This window comes from Triticum urartu, chromosome 2, assembly GCF_003073215.2.
Source record: "Triticum urartu cultivar G1812 chromosome 2, Tu2.1, whole genome shotgun sequence".
NCBI classification, from domain to species: domain Eukaryota; kingdom Viridiplantae; phylum Streptophyta; class Magnoliopsida; order Poales; family Poaceae; genus Triticum; species Triticum urartu.
In genome coordinates this window covers 209,364,801-209,392,484 of record NC_053023.1, presented here as the reverse complement: position 1 = coordinate 209,392,484, position 27,684 = coordinate 209,364,801, and the positions used below count along the sequence as shown (strand labels likewise).

The following is a 27,684-nucleotide window of genomic DNA, read 5'->3' as shown; positions in this document are numbered from 1 at the left end:
CGTCAAGAGTGGTTCGCAAGTGCTACAGTACAGACTCGGTACCTGAACCCAACCAGACGCCGCCCTCTGAGGTTCCGACCGCGCAACCCCGCAAAAGCTCCAGGACGGCATGCTAGGGCCGCCGGGGACGGTGGACATGGAGGCGGAGCCGGAGGCTGCAGCCGCGCTCGTGGCCTTGGGGTTGGAGCCCTCTGCGTCGCAGCTCGGTGAGCACAGCCCGTCTGTACATACATCCGTGGGATTACCTAATTATCTATTTGAAGGAATGCGATTTGTTAAATTGATGCGGATATCTGTCAAATATGAGGCTCTTCAGAGCACCAGCTCCGTGCTAAACTCAGTTTTGTTTTGATAAATTTGTCCAATTTTTAGCGGTGCTAGCTATCAGCTATGCTAACGCTGAGCATCCAGACCTAGGAATGGTGGGGATTTGGTACCAAACCTCTTTCTAGGGAGTGGCAGGCTCTTCATTTCGTTATATTGCACTGCCATTTTGTTCCTTTTGGCTGGTAATTTGTCCCGTTTAAAAATGTCAGAGAGAACCTCGAAGGCACTGGGATGCTTGCGCGTCACCACTTTGAGCTCTGTAATTAGTAGTTGGGGTTTTCTTACATGCGGGATGTAGCTTTGAGTTATATCAGTTCAGATAGTTGATGGTGGATTTGCATTTCAATTATACCCAGGATATGACTTGTTCTTTCATCATTCTACACAGATGTTTTCAAGAGCAGACTTCATTTATTGATTGATGGAAATACGAGTGATTTTGATACGTGGGTATCATTGATAAGTTCTGCAGAGGAAACTTCTGTTGTAAGTGATTTTTTATCTTGTTCTAATTAGTTTTTAGTAGTTTAGAACCACGACGCATCACCTTTCCTATTCATTATCATATAACCTCACAAACAAAAGGGAAAACGTTTCTTTTCAAATTTCAACACTTTTGCATGCCAGACCAATGTATTTTAAGCAGCATCTGGTTACTGATGTTTGCGTTCTTCCAGAATGACATAAGGGTTATTAGCTTGGTCTACGATACCTTCTTATTGGAATTTCCTTTGTGCCACGGCTACTGGATTAAATACGCAGCTCATAAAGCAAGGTTATGTACATATGATGATGTGGTGGGGGTTTATGAACAAGCCGTCCAAGCAGTACCTCATTGTACTGATCTTTGGGTCAGTTACTGTGGATTTGCTATGAGTGCGTATGAAGACCCTGCCCTTGTTAGAAGGTAAAGAAGACACAGATGTAACCTGTCCCTTCTTTTCTCCAGAACCAAATCTCTCTGGATCCTTTCCCTTCTTTTCTTTGTATAAACAAATTTTCTCACAGTGCATTCGCCTGTATGTTTTTAGGATCTCAGGCTATTTAAAGGTTTCAAACCGACAGTACTTCATGGACCAGCAATCATGCATGCATTTCATGTTGTTTAAATTATAACATTAGGTGGAGATAGAATACAGATTGATCAATTACTAGAAAATAGACCAGTCATGTTTTCCATGTAGTGTAGACTTCTATAATTTGTACTCCCCCCATCCATTTTTACAAGGCCTAACCCCAAAATCAGTTTTTCCAAAAATACTAGGCCGAATTGGCCTCGCGTCGCGCGTGGCCATTACTATGTAGCACACCACGCCTGGCCTTTTCCATCGGTATTTAAGGTTGTGCATGCATGCAAACAGTCCTTACCAATAGTGATGCACATGCATACGAGGGATTAGCACTAAATAAATGGATGGAGGAATTAATAGAGGGGAAAGTGTGGGCCTATGCACTAAATGGAGTTTGCATGCGCAGCCACTTACTGCAATTTGGTTGGCTGCCTAATTTGCTTCAACTTTTGGGCTATTGCCTTGGTATAAGATTCAAAACTTAGACCTTGTAAAAATGGATGGATGGAGCATCATGTTTGTTATGTATTGATTGGGGAAATCTTGATTCCTGAGCACGAGGACTGCGGAAGTAAAGAACCGGGGAAATAAAACAATGTTGAAATTTTGACCTTCTTAAACAAGATGCTTAAATTACTCATCTCTCTATCTGTCTGATTGATTGAAGGTTAAAATTTCATGGTATAATGTTTGTGCTTGGATTAGTATGTGAAACAATGTTACCCAATGAAATTAAAATATACTGTTAAATGGAAAGAGTATACTGTAATGTGTTAGAATATAATATTGATATCTCTTGCAGCAAGTTATAGATGCATAGAATATAATATCGATATCTCTTGCAGCAAGTTATAGATGCACAATATTGTTGAATAAACATCCTTTAATCCGTTTGATACCCCTTTGGTCCTTTTTGTACCAGGTCAGCTCATGATTTTGTTGTTGTTATGTTGCTGTTGTGCCATCACTAATTTTTGCTATGGCTTTTTTGACAGCTTATTTGAGAGGGCTATGTCTCTTGTTGGAAAGGATTACTTGTGTTATCACCTTTGGGATAAGTACATAGAGTTCGAGAATTCTCAGAAGCAGCTGATTCAGCTTGCTACCATTTATATTAACATGTTGAAATTTCCCACAAAGAAGCTGTACAAGTATTATGGGAGGTACATCATAGTCTCTTCATTCCCTCACTACACTACTTTTTTCATTGCCAATGACTCTGGTTTTATGCTCAGTGGAACATTTGCTCGTTGAATTCTAACACGACTGCCTGAATAAATCATGTAACTGTCAATAAGTCGTTGAGCATGTTAAGGGAGTATATTTTGCTCTTCCAGAGGTTAGATTTAGGGTTAATTTGGTTCTTTTGTCAAACGCAGCACTAGCATATGACCTTACTAGGCGATTTTTGCTTTTTTTGCATCGCTGTAGATATTTGGGTCATTGGATTGTATATTTGTTGTAGGTTTGCTTTATCAGGTTTGCCAATTGGGCTAGTATCATGGAAGAGTTTTCTTGCTCAAATAGGCTGATTCAATATATATTTTTGAAGACAAATAGACGAATGCACGGCGCGCTGCTGCAAAAATTTGTATAAAACAAAAACTGCGTGAACTAATCAACCTAGCTAGTGTCTTTACGATTCATCTTGTAGCAAGCTAATTTGGTTTCATATCTAAGCAAAATGTGCACATATGTCGGCTTTCTTCCATGGAGCACAGGAGTGTGAGCTGCATGCATGCGTCTGTTTTCTCTCCGGATTAAAACACACTCTAGGCGTGAGTTACTGCATGCATGCATCAGTTACTGCATGTGCCTGGTGGAGCTGCTCTCAACGTGTAGATTGGATGGCTATTGTAGACTGATCTAGTATATCCAACAGCTAAATTAATTTTGATGTTGTGGCTCAAGGAGAAGGGAGAGAATTCCTAGTACTGGGGCTAGCTTTAGATATTGTAGATAACATTAACTTACATTGTCCAATAAGGTTAGATAGCGTTGGCTGGTAGTTAAATTTCAAAAGCTACCTGTTTAATGTTAAGAGTTATATTGTGTTCCATGTATAGCCTGTATATTTTCCCTGTTGTATGAGGGGTTTCTTGCATATTTACCACACCCCCCCTCCCAGGAAATACAAGGTGCATATTTCCTAACATGGTATTAGAGCCTAGGCAATTTTTTTCACATGCGCAATTCGTACAGATCCAATCCCACCCCGCCACCTTCCTTCTCCTCTGGCTGGTAGTTGCTCCCCCCCTCCCCCCCCCCGCGCGTCCATGCACGCCTGCATCTACCATGACGTGTTGTGGCTGATTGTTCTTCTGGGTCAACGCCGATTCCCGCGCATAGCGACGCCCACTTGTGGATGGGTTGGCCCGCCCGCTCAATGTCAAGGTCAACCTCAGGTCTTTTCCTTCCGGCCTGTCACTCACAGAGACATGCACGTATACTACTTGTACTAAGCAGGCAAGCTGGTTGATCGATTCTTGATGCTGCTCATGTATACTAATTGTACTAAGCAGGCAGGTGGATCGATTATGGCTGCTGCTCCCTGTTGCGATCTTCACGTCCGCCTGCCCTCTGGCTCCGTCTTCCACCGTGGCCGCCGAAAGGCCCTCCCGCTGCCTACCGCCCATTGGGCCTTTGATTTCCTTCCTGTGGCTGACTGCATCTCCCGATGCATCACTGTTCTTCGATCCAGAGGAACGGGAGTAAAAATAGTATTAAAAAACAGGCACAATGTTTTCGTCGGGTATGCATCTACCTCGCTGCCCGCGAACTCTTGATGATGTTCTTGATCCCATCTCGCACACGCGCCTTTCATCGGTGCTTGATGCTCATCCACATGTGACGTCATCCCCTTTGCTGCCCTCTGTAGGTTGTGGTGATTGCCACTCCTCGCACGATCGCACATGGTGATTGCCGTTCTACACTGACTCCTCTCAACTTTCACCGACAATGTTGTTGTATATCGCTCCATCGACTACACCTCACACCCGCCTTCCCTTGGCGCCTGGTGCTTGTTTGGATGCGACATCGTCTTCTCAACCGGCTTCTGCAGACGATATTGGTCATGCTACACAGCCTCATCTAGCGGCTTCCACGGGTGGTGGTGGCTGCTCCTCTGTTGGTGCTGCTATGTTGACTATTTCAGCCGTGTCCTTCACTGAGCATGAGATTGTGCGACTTTGCGGCCTGTTGATTGCCTCTGGCTCTCCATTGCCGGGTGCATCTACTTCGACCTCTTCAGTTGAGTAGTTGAGCCCCTGACTGAGTAGGAGATTACGCGACTTCGATGCCTGCTATCTGCATCTTCCGGTTCTCCATCGACATGTTCTGTTGGTTCTGCTACTGACTCTTCTGGCATTGTGAGACCACCTTCTACATAGGCAGGTAAATCTCCATGGATTCTTGATAATGGAGCATCTTTTCATATGACTCATGAACCATCTACTATGTCCTCTATTCGACCTCTCGATTCTCCTGTTCATGTTCTTACTGCTGATGGTACCTCCCTTTCGATTAAATGGCGGAGGCATTCTTAGCACTTTGTCTTTTCATGTTCGTGATGTTGCTCATGTTCCTCGACTTACCATGCAACTCATTTTTGGTGGTTAGATTGTTGACTCTGTTTGTAGGGTCGTTCTCGACTTTGGCTCCTGTTTTGTTCAAGATCGTCACACTGATGCTCTCCTTGGCGCCAGGGCGCCAGCCCCTGGAGCATAAGGGCTATCATTGTTGGGATTGTCTGTTGGATGCGTATTTCTTGGGATGTGACTTGATGATTCCCATCCCTTCTACCCGCATTCATCTTCCTCGATCTTTTTAGTGGAAGATATCTCTTTCCTCACTTTTCTCGACACTCCTATTACTCATGTTGCGCCTTTCTCCATCCGTCCAACCGCTCTTGCTCCTCCGACTGTTGCAGATCCGATGCCGTCATCTCCTATGGTTTCCTCACCTCACTTGTCATAGGGTTTTGCACCTTAATCCCCAGTGGCTTCCCCATCTCCATCACCAGAGCCTGTCCCGGTGATTCCTCGTATTCTTTCATCTTCTCGTCAGTATTATACTCATTGTCCATGTGTTGTGGATGCGTCTACTGATGTGCCATCTTCCTCGTCTCAACCTACTTATTGCTTATGTGCTCGCGCGCTTTCGCCTATTGACCGCTATGATTTTTCTAGCGTTGGCACTGCTTTTCTTGAGCTGACTTCTTATCATGATGCTGTTGTTCATCCTGAAGTGAGCTTGCCATGGCGGAGGAGATTGCTGCCCTTGAGAGCACGAGCATGTGGAATCTTGTTTCTCTTCCTCCCCGTGTTCGTCCCATCACTTGTAAGTGGGTCTACAAGGTCAAGACTCGCTCTGATGGTTCTCTTGAGCGCTACAAAGTTCGTCTTGTGGCTCGTGACTCAGTAGGAGCATGGTCGCGATTACAATGAGACTTCTGCTTCTATGACCCATATGACCACTGCTCGCACACTTCTTGTTGTGGCCTCTTTCCGCCATTGGTCTGTCTCTCATCTTGATGTTAAGAATGCTTTTCTTAATGGTGAGTTGCATGAGGAGGTTTACATGCAACCACCACTCGGGTATTCTGTTCCTGATGGCATGGTATGCCATCTTTGTCACTCTCTCTATGGCCTTAAAGCAAGCCCCTCGTACATGGTTTGAGCATTTCACCTCTGTGGTGACTGTTGCTGGTTTTTTGGCGAGCACTCATGATCCTGCGTTGTTTGTCCACCTTTCTCCTCGTGGTTGGACTCTTCCGCTTCTATATGTTGATGACATGATCATCACCGGTGACGACCCTGAGTACATTGCCTTTGTTAAGGCACGTCTTAGTGAGCAGATTCTTATGTGTGGTCTTCGCCCTCTTCGTTACTTTCTTGGGATTGAGGTTTCCTCTACCTCTGATGGCTTCTTTACTTCCCATGAGAAGTATATCCATGATCTTCTTGCTTGTGCTACTCTTACTGATGAGCGCACTGTTGAGACTCCCATGGAGCTCAACGTTCACCTCCGTGCTTTTGATGGTGATCCCTTGTTTGATCCTATGCGTTATCATCATCTTGCTGGGAGCCTTATCTATCTAGCTGTCACTCATCCGGATATATCCTATCATGTCCATATCTTGAGTCAGTTTGTTTTCACTCCTACTTCGGTCCATTATAGTCACATTCTTCGTGTTCTATGATATCTTCGTGGCGCGATCTCTCACTGTCTTCTCTTCCCCCGCTCCAGTTCATTACAGCTTCAGGCCTATTTGGATGCCATGTGGGCTAGTGATCCTTTGGATCGCCGTTCACTTTCTGCTTACTGTGTTCTTCTTGGTGGTTCCTATGTTGTCGGGAAGATGAAGAAACGGACTGAAGTGTCCCGTTCGAGTGCAGAGGCTGAGTTGGAGCTATGGCTCTTGTGGCGGCAGAGGCAACTTAGTTATGGTGGTTACTTCAGGAGTTTGGTGTGTTTGTTACTACACCTACTACACTCTTGTCCGACAGTACATGTGCTTCAGAGGTGACTTGGTTACGGTGGTTACTTCAAACTAAGCATATACTCCCTCCATCCGGTGAAAAGTGTACATCTAGAAATTTTAGGACAAAGTAAGGAGTGGAGTAAAAAATGCATTGGGAAGCTGCAAGCCACCATCTCTCTCCTCTTTAATTACCCAACCTCCAATGAGCTAAGTGCATGTAGAAATTAAGAAGACTATGTATAGAATGCTATTGGTCTTGATTACCGTGGGATGAGAGAAAATACTTTAAAGTGCATTGGGAAGATAGAAGTACACTCTCTTGTGGACAAATTTTAAACCCAAACGTACACTCTTCATCGGACGAAGGGAGTAGGTGTTGATGCTTCTTTTGTGCGCGTTGGTGTGCATGATCATGTTATTGCTATTCAGTATGTGCTTTACGAATTGCAGTTGGCGGATTTCTTTACGAAGGCCTAGACTAGAGCGCAACATGGACTTTATCTCTACAAACTCAATGTTGTGGATCCACCCTAGAGATTGAGACAAAACCTTAGTTGCAGATCAGAAATTGTTGATTTGTTTAATTTTGAAGAATCTATCGATAATTTGGCGATCTATCTAGTGGGACCAGGTCCTAACCGTTCAGATTTACTCATGTTAATGACCTTTTCCAACTCCAATGCATTCATCTACCAATGATGCCAACCAACAACCTTAGTGTCATAGCATGGGGAAAACAAATGTACGCAGATAACTGGAAAAGTTGGAGAGATTATCACTGGTCCCTTGCATTGATCTGGTTACAGAGTACAACTTATACACGAGAGAAGAGGGAGGCGGCCCGAGAGAGTCGGCACGCAGGCCTTGGGCAATCGTTACAGATCCTAAAATCTAGGGTGTGTACATGAGTTACAGTACAGTACAAATATAGTCTAACACCCCCACGCAACCGGAACTCCGTCCGGAAGGACGTTCAGGCTGGAGCGAAACTCGTGATACACTTGAGACGACAATCCTTTTGTAAACAGATCAGCGGACTGTGAGGAGGACGGGACATGCAAGATGCGTGCTTCGCCAAGAGAGACCCGATCACGCACGAAATGTAGGTCAATCTCGATATGCTTAGTGCATTGATGTTGCACCGGGTTGCTGGCGAGGTAGGAGGCACTGATGTTGTCACAGTAGACCACGGTGGCACGGCGAGGAGGACAACGCAGTTCATGCAGGAGCTGACGTAACCAACAGGACTCGGCGACGCAGTTGGCCATACCACGGTACTCAGCCTCAACGCTTGAACGAGAAATGGTGGGCTGCCTCTTAGAAGACCAGGAGACCAAGTTGGATCTGAGGAAGACACGGAACCCAGAGGTGGACTTGCGGGTGTCGGGGCAACCGGCCCAATCGGCATCGGTGTATGCAACAAGATCGTGGGAGGAAGACTTGTAGAATTGGAGCCCATAGTGAGATGTACCTTGCAAGTAACGCAGTATGCGCTTGATCAGCTGCATGTGGCTGTCCCGAGGCGCATGCATGAATAAGCATACTTGTTGGACGATGTAGGAGATGTCTGGCTGGGTGAGGGTTAGGTATTGGAGAGCGTCGGCGAGGCTGCGGTAATGAGTGGGTTTGGAGAGGAGGTGACCGGCAGTGGCAGACAATTTGGAGCTAGTGTCGATGGGCGTGGAGACAGGTTTGTAGTTGAGCATTTTGGCACGGTCAAGGATCTCTAGTGCGTACTGTTGTTGACAGAGGAACAAGCCCGAGGCATTGGGTGTGACATTGATGCCCAAAAAATGGTGGTCACCTAGATCGGACATGGAGAACTCGGACTTGAGGGCTGTAATGATGGTGTGAAGGGTTTGGGTGGAGTTGGCGGTGAGAATGATGTCATCAACGTACACAGGGAGATAGGCAATGCTCGTCCCCCGATGAAGGATGAATAAGGAGGTGTCACTTCGAGCAGCAGTGAACCCGAGAGAGAGAGAGTGCAGGAACCGCTGAAAGCGAAGGAACCATTGCCGTGGTGCCTGCTTCAACCCATAGAGAGACTTGTGGAGTAAACACACGTGATCCGGACGAGAGGAATCCACAAACCCAGCTGGCTGAGAGCAATACACTGTTTCGTCGAGAGTGCCATGGAGGAAAGCATTCTTGACGTCTAGTTGATGGATAGGCCACGACTGAGAGGTGGCGAGGCTGAGAATGACACGAATGGTAGATGGTTTGACCACTGGACTGAAAGTCTCCTCATAATCCACACCTTCTTGCTGAGTGAACCCACGAACCACCCAGCGAGCTTTGTAGTGAGCGAGAGAGCCATCCGCATTAAACTTGTGATGAAAGATCCACTTGCCCGTGACGATGTTCACACCTGCAGGCTTAGGCACCAAAGACCAAGTAAAGTTTTTCATTAAAGCAGAATATTCATCTTGCATAGCTTGTTGCCAATTGGGGTCTTTGAGGGCGGACTTATATGTGGCGGGAAGAGGGGACATGGTAGAAGTGGTGTTGGTACTGAGGAAGAGGCGTCTAGGCATGCAATAGCCAGATTTGGCACGGGTGGACATGCGGTGTGAGTTTCTGGGTGGCTCTATCGGGAGCGCATTGCATGGCAGGCATGGCGGGCTAGGAGTGGTGGGCTCGGAAGTGGAGGGGGATGCGGTGGGCCGGGCGGCAGAAGAACCAGAGCCGATCGGAACAGACTGCGAGGATGATGCGGTGGCAGAGGGGGCAGGCGCGGGAGCCGAGGGTCCACTGGATTGGTGGGAGCCAGGCGAAGTGGGCGCGGCAGGCGAGGGGGATGCGCGTGGGGATCCGCGTGAGCCGATGGGAGGGGATCCGGTGGACGCTGTCGGGGTAGTGGAGGCGCTGGGCCCAGCGTTGGGGGAGTGCGGGCAAGCGATAGGTGGGGCGGGGGATCCGAGGGCGCAGGTGGGGGTGGTGGATCCGAGAGATTCGGTGGGGGTGGGGGCGGGGGATCCGGTGTGGACGTACTACATGGGGGGCGAGAGGCTGGCGGTGTGTACGGGAATTGCTGCTCGTCAAAGATGACGTGGCGTGAGACGATGACGCGGCGGGACTCCAAGTCAAAACACTGATAGCCTTTGTGTTCTAAAGGATAGCCAAGGAACACACAACGAACGGAACGAGGCGACAATTTGTGTTGCATGGTGGCGGAAGTGTTCGGAAAGCATAGGCGGCCGAAAACACAAAGATGGTCATAGGTGGGGTGTGTGCCATAGAGAAGTGTGGTGTGTTGTTAATGGCACGAGAAGGCCGGCGGTTGAGGAGATAGGTGGCCGTGTGAAGGGCTTCGACCCAGAACGGGGGAGGAAGATGGGCTTGTAGTAAAAGAGTGCGCACAATATCATTTGTGGTGCGGAGAAGGCGTTCGGCCTTGCCATTCTGTGGGGAAGTGTGTGGGCAGGAGAAGCGATAGGCAATACCGTTGGAGGAGAAAAAGGCACGAAGAGAGGTGTTGATGAATTCGCCTCCATTGTCACATTGCATGGCTTTGATGATGACATGAAATTGGATGTGGACAAACGTAAAGAAGCGTTGTAGGATGGAAGACGTGTCAGATTTATTGCACATAGGGAAAGTCCATGAGTAATGGGTGAAATCGTCGAGGATGACCAAGTAATATTGGAAACCAGAAAAGCTTATAACAAGAGATGTCCACAAATCGCAATGTATTAAATCAAAAGGTGCAAAAGTCTTACTAAAGGAAGAGGGGAAAGGAAGACGTGGCTGGCTGCCAAGTTGACATGCATTACATGGGGTATGAGCATCCTTATTACAATCACTAAAGAAATCTTTGGCTAAGGAAGAAAGAGTGTGCGCGCTAGGATGGCCGAGGCGGCGATGCCACAAGTCCGGTGTAGAGGTGGTGAAGAGTGCGTGCCCGAGCCGCGTTGGTGCCAACAAAGGGATATAGGTCGCCATTGCTAACGGAGATCCTGAGCACCTTCCGAGTGCGAAGATCCTTCACAAGAAAACCACATGTGTAAAATTCAATGGAGCATGCATTGTCTTTGGTAAAGCGTCGAACAGAAATTAAGCTAGTGACGACATTAGGGGAAACAAGAATATCTGTGAGGGGGTAGGGTTGTGGAACCGGAAGCAGTGATGGGAAGATGTTGCCCGTTACCAACAAGAATACTAGAAGCAAGATGCTGCTTTAAAGAAGAACTTGACGAGGTGAGGATACCTGGATTGCCTGTCACGTGGGAGGAAGCACCGCTGCCAAGGTACCATTCGGGCGCTGGGGGAGCAGGGTAGCCGCCGTTGATGTAGGCGGTGTTGAGCATGGCGAGGTGATCCCACGACGGAGGCGCGGCCGGGTAGAACGGGGCTGGTGGCGTCGGCGGCGGCGGGTAGACCGGGTAGGCTTGGGTGCTGCCCGAGCACGCCGGCGGCGTTGGGAGGGACCTAGCCGGAGCGCGGAGACGGGATCGCCATCCCATACGGTGCGAAGTAGCCGGTGTACGGGGAGAGCGGTACCTGCTGATGCTGGCCGCGACCCCCGTTGTCGTTGCGTTCACGGCCACGGCCGCGGCCGTGCTCGCGGCCACGGTCACCGCCTTCGCCAGGACGGTCACCCCGCGACCAAGGGCGGGAGCCGGCGGGGGAGGGGCGCCAGGAGCGCCGTCGTTGGAGCGATCCGTGGGGCGATCGTGGCTCGGACAGCCACCGCCGCTGGAGCTGCCGCCCGAGGAACCACCGCCAGGCAGAGCAAAGGCGGAGGCGCTCTCCTCAGCCGCGCGCTGCACCTGGGACTCCTTAGCCAGGACGACGCGGGAGAGGACGGTGTCGAAGGGGAGACCCTGATCGCCGAGGACGACGCGGATGGTGTCAAGGCGTTTGTCCAAGCCATGGAGAAACTGAGTGGTGAGATCCACCTCGGTGATGGCATGATTGATATCCGCGAGGGCATCGGTGAGGAGTTTCATGCGGCGGGCGTAGTCAGACAAGGAAAGATTGCCCTGCTTGAGGTTGCGATACTGGCGATTAAGGATCATGAACCGAGCGTCGCAGTTTGCAAGGAAGAAGGCCTGGATCTTGTGCCAGAGAGCATATGTGGTGGTGGCGCCGCCGACGTGGTCACACATGATGTCGGAGAGAGTGGCATAGATCCACAGGGTGATATGGGCGTTCAGCTCGAGGTATTGGAGGGTGGCATTGGGTGGTGGTGGATGCTCGATGAGGTAGGTGATGCCGTAGCGAACGAGGACCATGAGGAAGACGGTCTTCCACTTGTGGTAGTTGTGATCAGCAGGATTAAGGAGAAATTTGATGTGGTTGGTGATGTGATCGTGATAGATGGAATCGCTGGGGGTTGGAGCAGGCGGCGTGGAGGGGGTAGGAGCGCCAGAGGAGAAGATGGGGGCGAATTTGGAGCCCGAAGAGGTGGAAGAGCCGCTGAAGAGCGAAGGGTTTGTGTCGAAGACGAACGGCGGGGAGGTCGCTGCCGTGGTGGCCGGGGCGGTGGGGGCGCTCAGCGCCGAAGAAGAGAAAGAGCCCGACGAGGTGGCGGCGGAGGTGGAGGATTCGGTAGCCATGGAGGCGGCTGGTGTCTGATACCAAGTTGGACAGATTATCACTGGTCCCTTGCATTGATCTGGTTATAGAGTACAACTTATACACGAGAGAAGAGGGAGGCGTGCTCAAGAGAGTCGGCACGCAGGCCTTGGGCGATCGTTACAGATCCTATACTCTAGGGTGTGTACATGAGTTACAATACAGTACAAATACAGTCTAACAGGAAATGTATCCCGTATGGGGCACAATATTTGTCTCAGCAAGAACATATGCTGCATTGGGTGTACTTCGATTCCATACAAGGTAGTTTGCGATCTCTGTTCTACAACCGGAAGTGATGGAGACGAAGATGTAATCCGTAGTTCACACCCTTGAGAGAGTGCTAATCTCCGTTGGAGAGGTGGGAGACAACAAATGCTCCCACGACAACGAATGTCTCACCCAAGCCTCCTAGTACCTCGGTAAACAAATGCCCAAGTACCCTCTCACTAGGGGTAGCTCTTGGGGCGAGCTCCAAACCCTCGCATACGAGCTTGGGGCACAACCACACTACTTGGAAGTTCCCAAGAAACACCAACCGTCTAGGATTCCCCACAAACCCAAAAGTAACAGGATTCATGAAGGATCTCGTGAGGAGTCAACAAACTCGATTTTTGCTTTGCTGGAGTTTTAGATCGGGATGTCCTCTTGCTCTCCCTGAAAGTGTAGGTGCAATGAAGGGCTAGGGAGGGATACCTCAAGCTTTTGAGGCGTTTAACAATGGTGGAGAGTGAGTGAAAGTTGTCACCTTCTTCGTGGGGAAAAAGATGCCTTTTGTAGGCTATCCCTAATTTTGCCGGTTATGCTGCTAGTCTGGTAAGCTTGGAGGGTCCGGGGGGCCTTCGAGGTGCATCTGAGCGAAAACGTAACTTATCTATATTCGGTCGGAGGCAGGTAGGGACCACTTTGAGGGTTGAAGAACTTGGAGGCTCCCGGAGACCTTGGAGGTTTCAAACCTCAACATAAGTTTTATGTGTTTGGCTTACAGACCACCCGGATGGTCCGAGGCTCACTTGAGGGGAAACACTCAACATTTTAGGGCTCTCTTTCATAGGATGTGGGTGTTTTTGGCTTGCTTTTGGTTTGTTGATTCCCATACCTAGATCCATGGCGTATCCTCTCTTTATAGTACGACATACATACGACTCAAAAACAAGAAACGGCGGTAGAAAATTGACGTGTTGTCTTCTTTTATCCTTTTTGCTTATGGGGTTGCTGGCCAACTTTATCTTTCATTTTGAAAGGTCCTGTGTAACCACTCGAAACATAGTTTAATTTAACCACAATATGCCATTAACACCAAAAGCCTCATTAGGGGCAAGATGTACAATATGCTTAGTTTAATTTAACCACAATATTATGATATTGATCAATAATGGTTCTAAAGAGTTATAAGTTGAGCTCCGTGCACTCTGATAAATCTTTCCGTTTGAATGATCATAAGATGCAAACCTCATCAGGGGCATAGTTCACAACCTCATCATCATTTGGCTCAACATAGATTGGAGTGCGATGACCGGCAACCCACTTTGTCCTAGGAGCACGACGAGTACTCCCAGACCCATGTCCTTCCTCCAACGAACCATGAGTTTTCCTCACAAAGAACTGCTCACTGTTGCCCTTGTGATTCTTTGCCCTAGCATCCCCAACATGGCCATCTGAACCTATGAAAAGCATGGGATACAATAGTATATGATAAATGGAGGGGGTGGTGATCTCTAGGCCGTCAGCGGAAGCCAAAAGAGGCTGCTTAAAATAAATGGAGGTGCTCTCGTGACACCCAGGAGATCCGGTATAAATTCGGAGATCCTGGTGCCTTGGAATTCCGAGTTCCCATGCCTGGAGCTCTGGGGTAGCTAAAACAGCTGCCTTTTCCTTGACGAATCCGGGTAGAGGGAGTTGGCCCCGGCTATGCTGGAGCACCCAAATCATCTCTCATTGCAAAGTATGAAGATTTTGTGGCCTAAGAGCAACTCCAATGGGGCGACCCATTTGGTCTGCCACCGTTCGTTTGGGTCGACGCAGACAAAAGTGATGGCCCAATGCACGCCGGAGCAGCGTCGCGACCCCGCCTACGCAACCGACTCTCCCGCTTGGGAGGTCTGGTTCGCGTTCGAGCACGAGGAGGCTAGGAGGCGTGGCGTCCGCGACGTGCGGCATGGCTCCCCGCCGCCGCCCCTTGTCGTGCGTGACGAGGACCAGGAGGCGGAGGCCGCCTACCAGGCGGCGCTGGCGGCTGCCCTCCAGGAAAGCGAGGAGGACGAGCGGCGCAAGGCGGCGGAGGAAGAGGCGGCGTACCAAGCACGCATGGCGGAGGCATGGCGCTCTTCGCTTCGGGCGACTGCATCGTGCCGCCATTGAGGCCGCCGTCCCCCGTCAAGGCCGAGGCGGCGCCGACCCCCATCAAGCTGGAGAGCTACTCATGGAACGGGGTGGTGCGCGAGTGGGTCAGCGTGCCACCCATCTGGCTTGGGGCGACGCCGGCGCAGGAGCAGCTCTACCTCGAGCAATGGCGGTAGCAAAGGCTCGCCGAGGAGCACCGCGAGGGCGAGTACCTCGAGCAGCTGGAGCGCGACGCGGAGGAGCGCCTTGCCAGCAGTGGTACAGCCAGCGGCGGATGACGTCGCTACAGCCTGGGCGACAACGTTCCCCTAGGCTGGCCTGGCGCCGACGCCATCGACCTCACCGCCCCCCGTCGACGACGACGAGGACACCTAGGGCAGCACGCCTCCTCGTAGTTTTTTAGTTTTATTTTATGTTTTAATTAATGTAAAAGTGGACTCGTGGACTCTCGTCAAGTCCGGCATTAATGTTTTTATTTTCCAAAATGTTTGCGGTATTTTTATCGCGCGACCTAAAAAATGGGTCGGGCCAGCGTTGGGCGCAAGCGCCGACGCAAACGCGAAAGCGGACATGGGTGTCCGCCGGGCCGACCCAAACAGACAAAATTGCCGTCCATTTGGGTTGGCGCATTGGAGTTGCTCTAAAAGGATCTATCCTGTAGAATATCGCAAGTCCTATCTATAAACTACGAATTAACGCAACAGGGATTCAAAATTGAGAGGAGAAAACAATGCATTACCTGAGGAGATCGACATCCTTGCCCTAACTTGGTGGAGGATGGTTTCTACGACGTTTCCCGGAGGGTAGGTACCGGAGAACGATGAAATCAGAGGTCCTCCATGTGGAGGAAGAAGATGGGTGGCATCTAGCGCAGCATGTTGAAGTAGTTCCTTTAACACTAGTGTTGTACACGATTGATCTGAGCTGTTATAACTCAATTGTACTGACTCGACAGCAAATATTTTTCTACTCCTATGGGCCTGAGTTAATCTGGGACATTATAGTTTGGTCCCACTAGACATGTGACTTATACTCCCTCCGTTCCACAATGTAGTGCCTATAATTTTTTTGAGAAGTCAAACTTTACAAACTTTGACCGAGTTTATAAAGGAAAACATGTGCATCTAGAATATCAAACACGTATCATTAGATACATCGTGTGATGTATTTTCATATTAATATATATTTGGTATTGTAGATATAAATACTTTTCTCTATGAACTTGGTCAAAGTTTGACTTTTCAAAAAATCTGTATGTACTACATTATGGAACGGAGGGAGTATAATTTTTCTATTCCTCCGACTAGTGTGTGAACTTTAAAGGTTTGCAATTAGTAGAGTAATAGATCTGTAGAAGTCTTCACTGATGCCATTTCATTTGTTTTCGTCTTCATTTTTGCTACCAGTTTTAAGAAGTTGGTAACATCATTGGAACAAGAGGTTACACATTGCGGTGCTGAAATATCATCAGAAAATTTACATACTTCTGAAGCGATGGAATCTGAGGAATCGGAAGGGTATATCTCGACTAAAGTTGCTCGCTTGTTTGACCAAGGTGGGCATCTTAAACCTGAAGTACTGAAGCAGTACTTATTTGCTGGGGAGCGTTTCTACCAAAGGTCCAGTGAACTCGACAAAGAAATCTGTGGCTTTGAGGCATCCATCAAAAGGCCTTTTTTTCATGTCAAGCCACTTGATGATGACCAACTTGAAAACTGGAACCTGTATCTTGACTTTGTTGAGAAGAATGGCGATTTTGATTGGGTATTTTTATTCTTGTACTTGTTTTTTTGTGCAGAAGTCTAGCTGCATCGTCTGTGCTAGCATATGATTATATCTCGCTCTTGGCCTCTCATTTGCAGGCTGTAAAACTTTATGAGAGATGCTTGATCCCCTGCGCTAATTATTCTGAGTTTTGGATTCGCTATGCTGAGTATGTTGATGCCAAAGGTGGCAGAGAGATTGCAAACTATGCTCTTGGTCGAGCCTCGTCGTGTTTTGTGAAGGTATCATCGATTGGAATACTATTTTGTTTGATACATCTATTATTATTATCATTATTAGTAGCAGTAGCAGCTTGTATAAGGAACTTATATTCTTCTGTATCGACTTGCTTTGCCAAGTACATCGAAGGCGGCAGAACCACTTGTGTTACATCTCCCAGACGCATGCATAATTCCCTTGATTCTGCTGTTTCTAAAATCGTTGGAAGATAGCCCTTTAAAATAAGAACCTGAAGTTTTTAGAACAGCTATAGCCTACATAGAAAGGAAATTCATACATTGTGCTGTAGATTTTTCATCTCAAAGTTCACTGTTCCCTCCAGAGGCATTTTCTTTGCCTTGTAATCTGTACTTTTTACTTTTCAGCACTTATTTGATTGCCTAGTCAGTAGTCACCGTTATGCTGTTTCCATATCTGTTCATGTGCACTGGATTAATTACTTCTTTTTGCTTAATCTTGATGATAAATTGATAATACAGTTGCCTTCTATGGTGTAGCACCGAGCATGACTAGTATTCCGGTGCTTGCTGAGGAGGCTCAGTTGTGGGGTATGGTTAGGGCTCGAGGGCTCTAACAGCTCTTGTTTGGAGGGGTTAGGTTGGGTTTTGGCTGTCTTTCTGTTTTTCACAGGCGGGCATGTACGCTAACAACTAAGTGTGTGTGCATGTGTGCTCGGGTTCTCTACCCCTTCCTTTTCTTCTCTAATACAAAGATACGCAGCTCTGCTGCCTGTTCGAGAAATAAATTATAATACAGCCGCCTTTACATATGGATAGCACATATCTGAATCTAGTTTTTCCATCTGAAGACGAGATCACTTCCTAGCTATCAAAGATAAGATTTTATCTGTAGCCATAATATCTTGCTAATCAAGATAACAAATTATTCTAAGCCTACCCAGCCAGCCCTAGTATTGCAGTTGCTGCTACCTAGATGCGTGAACTCCATGGGCCCTAGCTGGCTGGAGGTCCACTGCCATGTGCTGCTGCTGTCACTGTTCTGCCGCACTGTGCACTGTGCACATGACACTAGCCATCATTTAATGAGTTAATCTTCCGTTATCATTTTATTATAAGGGTTTAACACTGACTCAATGACATATTTTAGTACTTGAAGAGCATCTGTATCTATTTTCAGTGACTTGGCATATATTTTAATACCGCCTATGAAATCTCTATATGCATCCATTTATGTATTTAAAGAATGGTAAACGGTGTAATCATGCATTCTCAAAATGGAGTGATAAATGTTTACTGCCTGTCCATCAACTTTGTTACTTGTTTGTACTTTAGAACATGCAGCTCCGTGCTACCAGCCTGGATTCTGTTGTATTTTTACTCTTTGTTTCATTCAAACAGGGAGTCCCGTCTTTCAGTATGTACTATTCAATGTTCAAAGAGCAAATTGGTGATGCACCAGGTGCTCGTGCTCTTTTTGTTGAAGGAAGCAGTAATTCCACTTCAGATTTCTGCATGAATATTAATAGACTGGCCAACATGGAGAAACGCATGGTATACACCAGTTTTCTGTGCATTGGTGCTGGTTAGCTTCTTCATGAGAATATTATTCATTTACACTGTTCAACTGTTCGTAGGGAAATACCAAAGCAGCTACTGAGATATATGAGAATGCAATTCAGGATGCCATGCAAAAGCAGAACACTGAAGTACTACCGGACCTGTACACTAATTTTGCGCAATTCAAATATGCGGTAGGTAATATGGGACCTTCCACCGACATCAAGTATGATATGTACATCTTGTAGTATACAATATACTTTCTGCTAAGGCATCTTACAGGCATCAGGTGCTATCTGAAAATAATTGCAGATTTTGGGTTGTTCCTTTATCTGTGATGCTTTTCAAATTGCAGTGTACTGAAATTAAATCAGGATAGACAGTATCATTGTGAGTAGTAATATCTGTCTTAGAATTGTAAATATGGGTTTGTCAGGGTAGGATGGTCCCACATTGGGATTGCAGTGTGAGTTATACTAGCATCTAATGTTTAGGTTCAAACATAAAAATTTATGTGGGTCAACCTATCAAACATAGAGTCTTATCCCTTAATTAGAGTGCTGATTGACGAAGCAAGTTTGTTAGGAAAGAGTCCAGTGAGTTTAGAAATCGTATTAGAGTTTGAATAGACTTACGGCTTGTCGGTCAAGTCTTGTCTACTATATAAAGCGGCCGACCCCTCTCAGTAAAGCAGAGAGGAATATTATCTACTTTTATTTACTTTTCAGTAATTAGGGATTATGGTTATGTCAGTAGTAGATCTTTCCAATTTGGTATCAGAACCATCTACGATGGCGGGCAAAGAAATTGAGATCGAGGCTGTGAAGCAGATGAAGATCATCACGAGGCAATTGGAGGCCTTCACACACCAACGAGTGGAGGACCAGCCGCTCCTTGCCGAGCTGGTGCAGCGCTTGATGGTGCTCGAGCAACGGCTGCCAGCCCTCCGCCGTCACCAGATTCCACGGCTGCAGCAGCCGCCCATGACACCACCTCCGGGTCCCAGGCCCTCCTCCCCAGCGACGACGCACCCCTGGTGCTTCCCCTCGCCAACAGTGCCTCCGGTGCCCCCTTCTCCAGCGGGGGAATTGCTGCCGGCGGACCTCTGCCCGTTGGGCAGATTGCCCCCCCCCCCCCCTTTCCTCCCCCCCCCCCCCTACCTGTTGTCGTAACACAACCCTGTGCGGACTCCTGCCAACCACCACGGTGCTCCATCCCCCTTTTACCACCTCCAGCCATCTCCTTGCTCGCCGCAGCTGCCCCTAAACATCAATCTGGGCCACTTTGCACCCCCACCTTACAGCTCAAATTCCACCCCAATTTGCTGCCCCACCTACCAGTAGCAGCCCTACCATAAGCAGCTTTACCAGCAGCAGCCGCAGATCGCCGCCGCCTCTACCTGCAACCGATTTCATACGCTGTTATGGCCGGGAACCCTCCACAACCAATCTATGGATCCACCCCGCCCATCGCCTCCCTTCCGCCCTTGCCTGACCACCATCTCGGCTTAGGTTCGGGTTCCGGCGTTCCGCACTTCCAGAAGCTCGACTTCCCAACGTATGATGGCTCGGTCGATCCTCTTGGTTGGCTCAATAGGCGCGAGCACAGACGAGGCCGACAGCATCTGGACTGCAGCCTACCACTTCACCAATGATGCTCACTTCCGGTACTTACAGCTTGAGTGTGATTTTGACATCACCGACATGGTAGCAGTTGAAGGAGGCTTGCCACGTTCAGTTTGGGACCTCACTTCGCGCAAATCCCTTGTGCGAGTTGGTGTGTCTGCCATTCACTTCCTCGGTTGCCGACTACGCAGCAAGTTTCTAGCACTCATGTGCCACAACAATAAGCCATTAATACCGTCCCAATAACGGTTCTTGTGCACGGCAGGGCTGTCCAATGGTCTTCGCATTGACGTTGAACTTAAACGACCATCTGACCTCAAAACCACCATCTCCTTCACCAAGGCCCCTCCGATCCTCCTGCAGTTAACTCAACTCCAATATCTTCCCTGCCAGCACCACTTGCACCTGTTCTGCCGCCGACCACTCGAGAGCCAACTCCGCCATGGCAGGTTCGGCACCCCACCCAAGCTGAGTTGGCAGAATAATGTCGTCAAGGCCTTTGCTTCAACTGTGAAGAGATTTATGTTTGGGATCACCGGTGCGCATGACGAAGATAGCTCCACAACTGGTAGCACCCAAGGTTCTCTGGGGTGATACAATGTGAACCCTAGGGGTGGCCCGATCTTCATGAAATGGAGATGGATTTGAGGAAGAACGTGAAGAACACAAAAAATAAAGGAACACAAGGAAAAGAGGATAACTGAAGGCATAACACACTTGTAATCATAGATCCACACCACACTGTCAACGTGGTTTCTACAAATCCAAGGAAAAGCAAGAACAAGGTGGGAAGTTCTTCCCCAAGTCCTAAGATGAGGAGGGCTTGAATTCCACATGGGAAGGAGGTCTTGCACCCTTGCAGTCTTTACCTCTCAAGGTGGCCTTGTTCTCCATGAGGAGCCATCTCCACAATGGAGGAATCCCACTAGGGGAGGTAAATGAGCTAAGCTCTATCAATGAGTTCTATTCTTAACTAACCCTAGAGAGGAGTTGCGGGTGGAGTATTTATAGTCCAACAACGAAGGGGTAAGGGGAAACATATACATGGGCCTTTGGCCCGTTTACTGAGCATAGGCAGGCATGTCTGGGCAGTCCGGGGTGACTGGCCCGAACAGTCCGGGTGTAGCGGACGGAAGTGTAAGCAGGGTGCTATTGATGTCCACCTGTCCTGCCAGTGCTGTGCTTTGAGTTATATTTGGGCCTAGAGGGTCACGGAAGATGCAGCAAATAATTTAGTCATGTGTTATGCTCTCCTGACTAGAAGAGTGTATATTCGCCAGTTGATGTTTCTGCTTTTAGTTTGGACTGACATATGTTATGCTTAGACATAGCACATTTCTGCTTGTATTTTTGGCTGATTATGTCATGTTCTACAGGCAAGTCATAGCATTGGTGAAGCTAAAGAAGTCTTTGTCAAGGGAATAAAACAGGCACCCTGCAAACCATTGATTAAGGTGCATGTCTTTTTTTTCCTTTAGAAAACGGCGGGCTTTATTAACTTGGTGGCACAGACAAACCGCTGAGCATACTAGTTTATACGTTTGGAACCGAGTCAAGCCAAACATCAGTTGCATCTGGGTCCATATAAGCACCATTAGCAGCTAAGGTATCAGCTAATAAATTACACCCACAATTACAACAGACAACCTTGAAAACTATAATACTAGTAAGAAGGATAAACTTTGAATCCCTTAATATGACACCATGTCTTGACCAATCATGTTCGTTGCTTACCAACGCCAGCTTGAGGACAGTGGCATCAGTTTCAAGCACCACCCATCCCATTCCTGCATCAGAAGCAAATTGCAACGCATAGATACAAGCATGCATAGCATCGGCTAGATTAGATAAGCCTCCATACCCATTCCATGGACAGTGCCATTTATTCTTAATGAGCATAGTTTCATTTTTTATTCTTTCCTGTCTGGAAAGAGACCTGTGTAATACCTTCTGTGATCTTCCACTAGGGATTCATACAGTTCATGAGTACATACGGAGGATCTACAGAAATACCTCTGCTTGATTCTGTTATTGCTAATGCCGTGATTCCTGGATCTGGCGTATCAACAGCTTTAAGCCTTGAAGACCGTGAAGATATCTCGTTGTTGTTTCTAAAGGTTAGAGAGTTACTGGCAGTTTGCATTGTGTATCTTTTTGTGCATTTCTTTAGTACGTCTGCGTGTGTATCCTTTGCAGTTCGCGTGCTTGCAGTTTAATGCACACTGGCGTGCACACTCCATTTACATTCACTTTTCTAAGTGGATCGAATAATCATTTCTAAATGAGATTCTATCTCTTTCTTCTTGTTCTGCGCTTAATATTATGGGATTCAGTAATCTGAAGTATAAGTGAATTCAGTAAACATTGTGTTGGAGTCGTCTCACTACATCTTAAGTCACAGGTGGGCATCACTCAATGTGAATGTAGAAAACAGTATACATTGTAGTGCACTGGAACATAATATCCATTTGGCAGTACTATCCCTGAATTTCGATGGTATCTGCTTTTAACACCTGGACTGTGTTACCCCGTACAGCCATGCTGTCTGGCCAACCTGGCTATCTTCAGCATGGTTGTTATTCCGTTGTGAATTAACAACAAATAGTCAAACGGGGTTTGATATAAATTTTTCTGACACATTCTTTGCTTAAGATCATGAAAGAAATGCACTTTATTATTGGTAATGCATATATGCAGCCAATTTTTAGAAAGAAACATAACAAATGCTCTGAAACATTTCAAACATACTTGTTGATTACCTGCAGCTAGTTCATCACTATGATGATTTGTCTGACCTCTTATTTACTTATCATCAACTGATCATCTATCCATGCATGCCGTATGCTCCAAGCCTTCATTGTGAAGGTGAATTATTCATCCAGAATTGAGACATTGAAGTGGCTGAGAAGGGACGAGAAAATGCTCATGCCGATAGCAGGCCTGGGAGGCGGAAGACTTACATTGAAACTCCATTGTCACTTGATGGAGGATGAATGGCAGGGGAGCTGTGTCAGATTCTCTTATGTCATGCACGTGTGACATTTAGTTAAATCTTTGCTGTCATGCTGTAATGGTTTGAACTAACTGAAGCAGTGGCCTCATATTTGTTCTATTTTGTTAGCATGCTGAGGAAAAGTACTGGCATACAGTTCTTATTTCCCACACACAGAGGAAACTTAGATTCTTTCTTGTCCGTTATCTCCTGCATCGTTATATTGCTGGCTCAACTGGTTTCCTGCTTGCAGTTTGTTGACCTTTATGGGAGTGTCCAAGAACTCAGAAAGGCATGGGCTCGACACAGCAAACTTTTTCCTCACAACACAAGGAACCTGTCACAGCGGCACTGTACTACTGACTGTAACAAGAGGAGAATAACTGAATTTCTGAGGGTTGCTCATGACTGTTCTCCAGAAGGCAGAATCACATTAAAACAGTCATCTAAAAGTGAAACTTGTTCTTGGCAAGTTGATAAAGAAGTCGGTTCGCAAGTGGATATGGATGCTGTCAATTCAGGAGGACAGGGATATGATGATGAGCAGAACATCGGGACAGTTGATGCGCAACAGGAGGTTGGCGATACAGCTCACGGCCAACACAGCTTGGACAAGTATGGAATTCAAAGCCAAATGTTTTCACATGCTAACCAAGATATCAGTCATGATTTAACTGTATGCGAGCAAATTGACCAGACAACAATATGTCAGGCTTCGGTAAGTGAGAAAGCCGCTCAAGCTGAATCATGCAATCATGATTCTCCTTCAAATTCAATTGCTGATCCCAAGCAGATTGATGTTCAGGACAAGATTAAGGCCATTGAGCTAAATGCAGTTGATCATCATCCAGGAGCAGTATGCTCAAGATCTGAACCATCATCTGGGACAAGCTTACTCAAAGGAAGTCCGTCCGGTCCAACTCCAATATTTTTAGAATTAGAGAATAAGCAACTTGAGAAAATCCAGGTAAAGCTGGAAACAGAGCATGATGTGTCTGTCAGTAATGCAAAGCCAGAGAGCTCTAGTGATAATCCAGAAGCAACTCAATGTGGTACGGAAGTCTCTGCACTCAGTCAAGACCATATTCAGTCTTCACAGACACAAGATCTGTCAGTCGGCGCAAAACCTTCCAGCTCAGAAATGGCAACAACACAAATTACCACGTGCTCTCAGTTTTCTCCTGACAATGCAGTGACTGCTCAAGCTCCCCTTCAGCACCACATGGATAATTCTCAAACGTACCAATCCATTAACCTTTTTCTAGCTGGACAAAACATGCAGCAGATGCAGCAGCAAGGGCCTGCTTATGCAATTTCTCAGAATGTTCATACATCCCCACATTCTCAAGTTCACCTCGTCGCACAACCGAACCAGGGAAACCAACAGTACATGGAAATGATGCAAGGGTATGCATCCCAGATGTGGCAATATTACCAGCAACAGCTGTATCACCTGCAGACTCAGCATAATCAGCAGATACAGAGTTTGCAACAGCAGCAGCTTCCAACCGAGCATCTCCAGCAAAGCTTTACGCAACAGGTACAACAACTAAACCAACAAATGGTACTTTGGCAGCAACAGGTCCAGCAGCAGCAACAACAACAACAACATGCACAACAAGTTCAGCAACAGTCTGACAAAACACAGGGTGAGTATCACTCAGGGGATACTAAAGGTGAACAAAATAAACATCAGCAACAAGAATCTGGAATTGATCAAAGCCAGCAGTTCCAGCAGCAGCAGCAACTGCTTTATTTCCAGCAGCAGCAGCAGATGTACTTTATACAGCAGCAACAGCAAATGTACCAACAACAACAACAGCAACAGCAGCAGTTAATGCAGCAGCAACAGTATCTCTCGCAGATGCCGCAGCAGAAACAAGACATGGAACAACAGCAGGAGCTCTTTCAGCAGCAACAGCAGCAGCTTTATGATCAACAACAGAAGCAGATGGTAGTTCTGCAGCAGCAGCAGCAAGAGTTTGCCCAACAACAGATGCAGCAGTACCTGCAACAGCAAGCAAACCAACAAGTGTTCAAGGATCAGAATGGCGAGCTAAATCACCAGGTAGCTATCCTGCTGTACTTGATTCTGATAAAAGAAGGGTAGGAGTCGGTGTGTTAACTTGAGTTGCTCTGCATTATGTTCCCTACACTATTTGAAATCAGTGTGACTAATTCAGAACTTCAGGCTACTGTCCATTATGTTACAGAAGATATTTTAGTACTAGTGAATACCAAGTTCAGCTCTGTGTCCACTCTTGCTGTACGTTAAGCTCACATCAACACGTCATAAAATCCAGCTCGCCTTATTTCCGGACATATATTTTTGGTAATTCATGATATGTGACATCACACAGTAGAATCAATATTGAATATTTGCCATTGTCTTCTAGAGGAAACTGTGGCACAACGAACTTGGTATTTAAACATGTTAAGTTTCATTTGCTAACTGTGTCGTCTCTGAGCATTTCTGTATCTCTTCAGGATGCAAGGAAGAGGCAGCTGGAGCATGGTCAACAATCTGAAGCATCACAGGTGACATTCAATATCAACGCACTTGGATGTTTTAAATCAGTTTTGAAGCATGTTTTGTCCTTAAAGCAACACAGGTCTTTGCTTGGGTCTTAAATTTGCCTCGGTCCTAATTTACTTGTCTCCCGCAGAGTGATGTTTCCAAATTGCGGAGTGATGAGCAATCTGAGTTGTCCTACCCATCGACTCCACAGTCCCAACGTTCTAGTCATTGAAGTAATCCATGTAGGTTCCAAGCCAAGGATCTATGAAATTCCAAGTGATTGATCTAACCATTCGACACTTCGATCCATCAAAGCATTTTGGAAAAGGGACGTTTCATCTGTTCCATGCCCTAACAGTATGCCGTGTCTGAGTGGTGATGCTGAGCTTCCCCTTTCCCCTGGTGCAGAAGCTTGAATGCGCGTGATTGCGATTGCTCAATCTAACACATTGAATGTTGGTGTCATCCTATAGCATTTTGTGCCTTCTTCGAGAGCAAAGGCCAAAATATGAAAAACTAGCTTAAGTCATGAGGAATGTCAGCTGTGACTGACAGCTCGCCGTGGTTCATAGAGAGCGTTTCTGCTGAAATTTAATTATTATATAGCTGTAAACTTTTTGTAGCTGTAAACTTTGAGAGCAAAGGCCAAAATATGATCGATTGTGTTTAATTATTATATAGCTGTAAACTTTTTGTAGAATATAAGTAGTATTTTCCATGCATGTTGCGAGAAATAAAAGTAGGAGGATTCACTATAAAGTCAGAAGTGTGGATGTTGATAGAACTAGCACAAATGCCAGTGCATTGAACGGGAAAGAAAGTTAACGTATCCATTAAATCGTTCATCAGCGTGTTATGACAACATCTGCATAGTGACACCCGACGACAACAGTTGCTCGCGTGGGTAGGAGTATATATTAGTCCAACATTGTCTGTTTCTTACCGGTCCATGAATAAAAAACTTACAGCAGCAAATCTTTTTTTCTTGAGACCCTCAATCCGACACATGAATTTTTTTTGGGAAAAACCTCCGATCAATTTATTATCTTTCAAGACAGTACAAAGAACGCTAGAAGTAAAAATTATATCCAAATCTATAGATCACCTAGCGACGACTACAAACACTGGAGCGACCAGAAGTCATGTCGTCGTCATCGCCAGAGTCAGGCAAACCTTGTGTAATAGACAGTCGGGCAAACCTTGTTGTACTAGACAGCCGAGCAAGCTGTCATCGTCACTCCCTCATCGGAATATGACATGTGAGTTGAGATTGAATTATTGTGGTCCTCCAGCCTGACATTTCTCCTATCTCCACTTTTCCAAACCTGGATCTAGGCCAGGATTCACAGCAAAGACCATCACAGATCCACAAGACTCGACTGGCTCTCCAAGACCAGTGTTTGGTGTGAGGCTGAAGAAAATCAATCTTCAACCAGTTCCGGTCATGTCAAAGATTGGCAGAAGCCTCAGACGACCCCAATTCGGTAATGCCAAATTCTTCGAAGAGAAGAATTTCTTCATTGGCGAGTCACTATATAACTCAGACAAGATTAGGCGTCTGCGCTTCTTGACCAAGATGAAAATGAACTACTATGCTTCATTGCCGTTTGAGAAGAGCAAGATCTTCCCGGATCGTCACATTCCTCATGTGGCATGGAATCCATTCCATGCTTCCGGCCAGTTTTGGCTGTTCTTCACGATGCTGGGCTGTTTAGCTTCTGTTTAGATATTTGCGATTGAAATGAAGAACTCATTCTTCAGTTCTATACAACAGTGCACTTCTCAGGAAATGCTGATGACATTGCGACATGGGCTTTGGACTCGATGAGTGAAGACACTCACTACAAGGCACCAGTTGATGAACTACTTCATGCTCTTCTAGTAGATCCACCCCTTGAAGAAGCAAAGAAGATCTATGAAAACCTGAACTTCCACATCATTTTATGCAAGTACTGATGAAGCCATTGTGGCGGTGTCCTGTATTAGGGGGTACTAACTTGGTCGGCCCATACTCCTCAGATTGGGCTGATGGGCCCTCATTCTTATCAAGATGGACTTCGGAAGCTGCATGATGGGCGTGCTTGCTACTTGTGAGCTGCGTTGGGATTTCCTCGAAGAGGAGAGGATGATGCAGTATAGTAGAGATAAGTATATTCCTCAGTTAAGAACCAAGGTTATCAATCGAGTAGGAGAACTATGCAACACCTCGTTAGCAGTACCTACACA

The 27,684-nt window shown here is 46.9% G+C and overlaps 1 protein-coding gene across 2 annotated transcripts; it reads left to right on the top strand.

Moving 5' to 3' along the window:
* On the top strand, positions 1-26,180 carry LOC125536817 (pre-mRNA-processing factor 39-2). 2 transcript variants are annotated; one of them, XM_048700090.1, is made up of 13 exons: positions 1-206; positions 716-813; positions 1,090-1,234; positions 2,393-2,560; positions 16,209-16,566; positions 16,665-16,808; positions 18,165-18,317; positions 18,401-18,517; positions 21,325-21,402; positions 21,916-22,065; positions 23,194-25,008; positions 25,428-25,478; positions 25,607-26,180. In XM_048700090.1, exons 3-13 carry the CDS (start codon positions 1,200-1,202, stop codon positions 25,688-25,690), a joined length of 3,153 nt encoding a protein of 1,050 aa, XP_048556047.1. In that variant the 5' UTR covers positions 1-206; positions 716-813; positions 1,090-1,199; the 3' UTR covers positions 25,691-26,180. The 2 variants fall into 2 exon arrangements, with proteins under 2 accessions (XP_048556047.1, XP_048556046.1); XM_048700089.1 differs by having other exon boundaries at positions 1,005-1,234.
* Positions 26,181-27,684: the final 1,504 nt, after the last annotated feature.

Coding starts and splice junctions, on each gene's coding strand:
- LOC125536817 (XM_048700089.1), top strand. CDS start 110: ATGCTAGGGCCGCCGGGGACGGTGGACATGGAGGCGGAGCCGGAGGCT. Junction 21,403..21,915: donor CCTGCAAACCATTGATTAAG/GTGCATGTCTTT, acceptor ATCTTCCACTAG/GGATTCATACAGTTCATGAG. Junction 25,009..25,427: donor ATGGCGAGCTAAATCACCAG/GTAGCTATCCTG, acceptor GTATCTCTTCAG/GATGCAAGGAAGAGGCAGCT.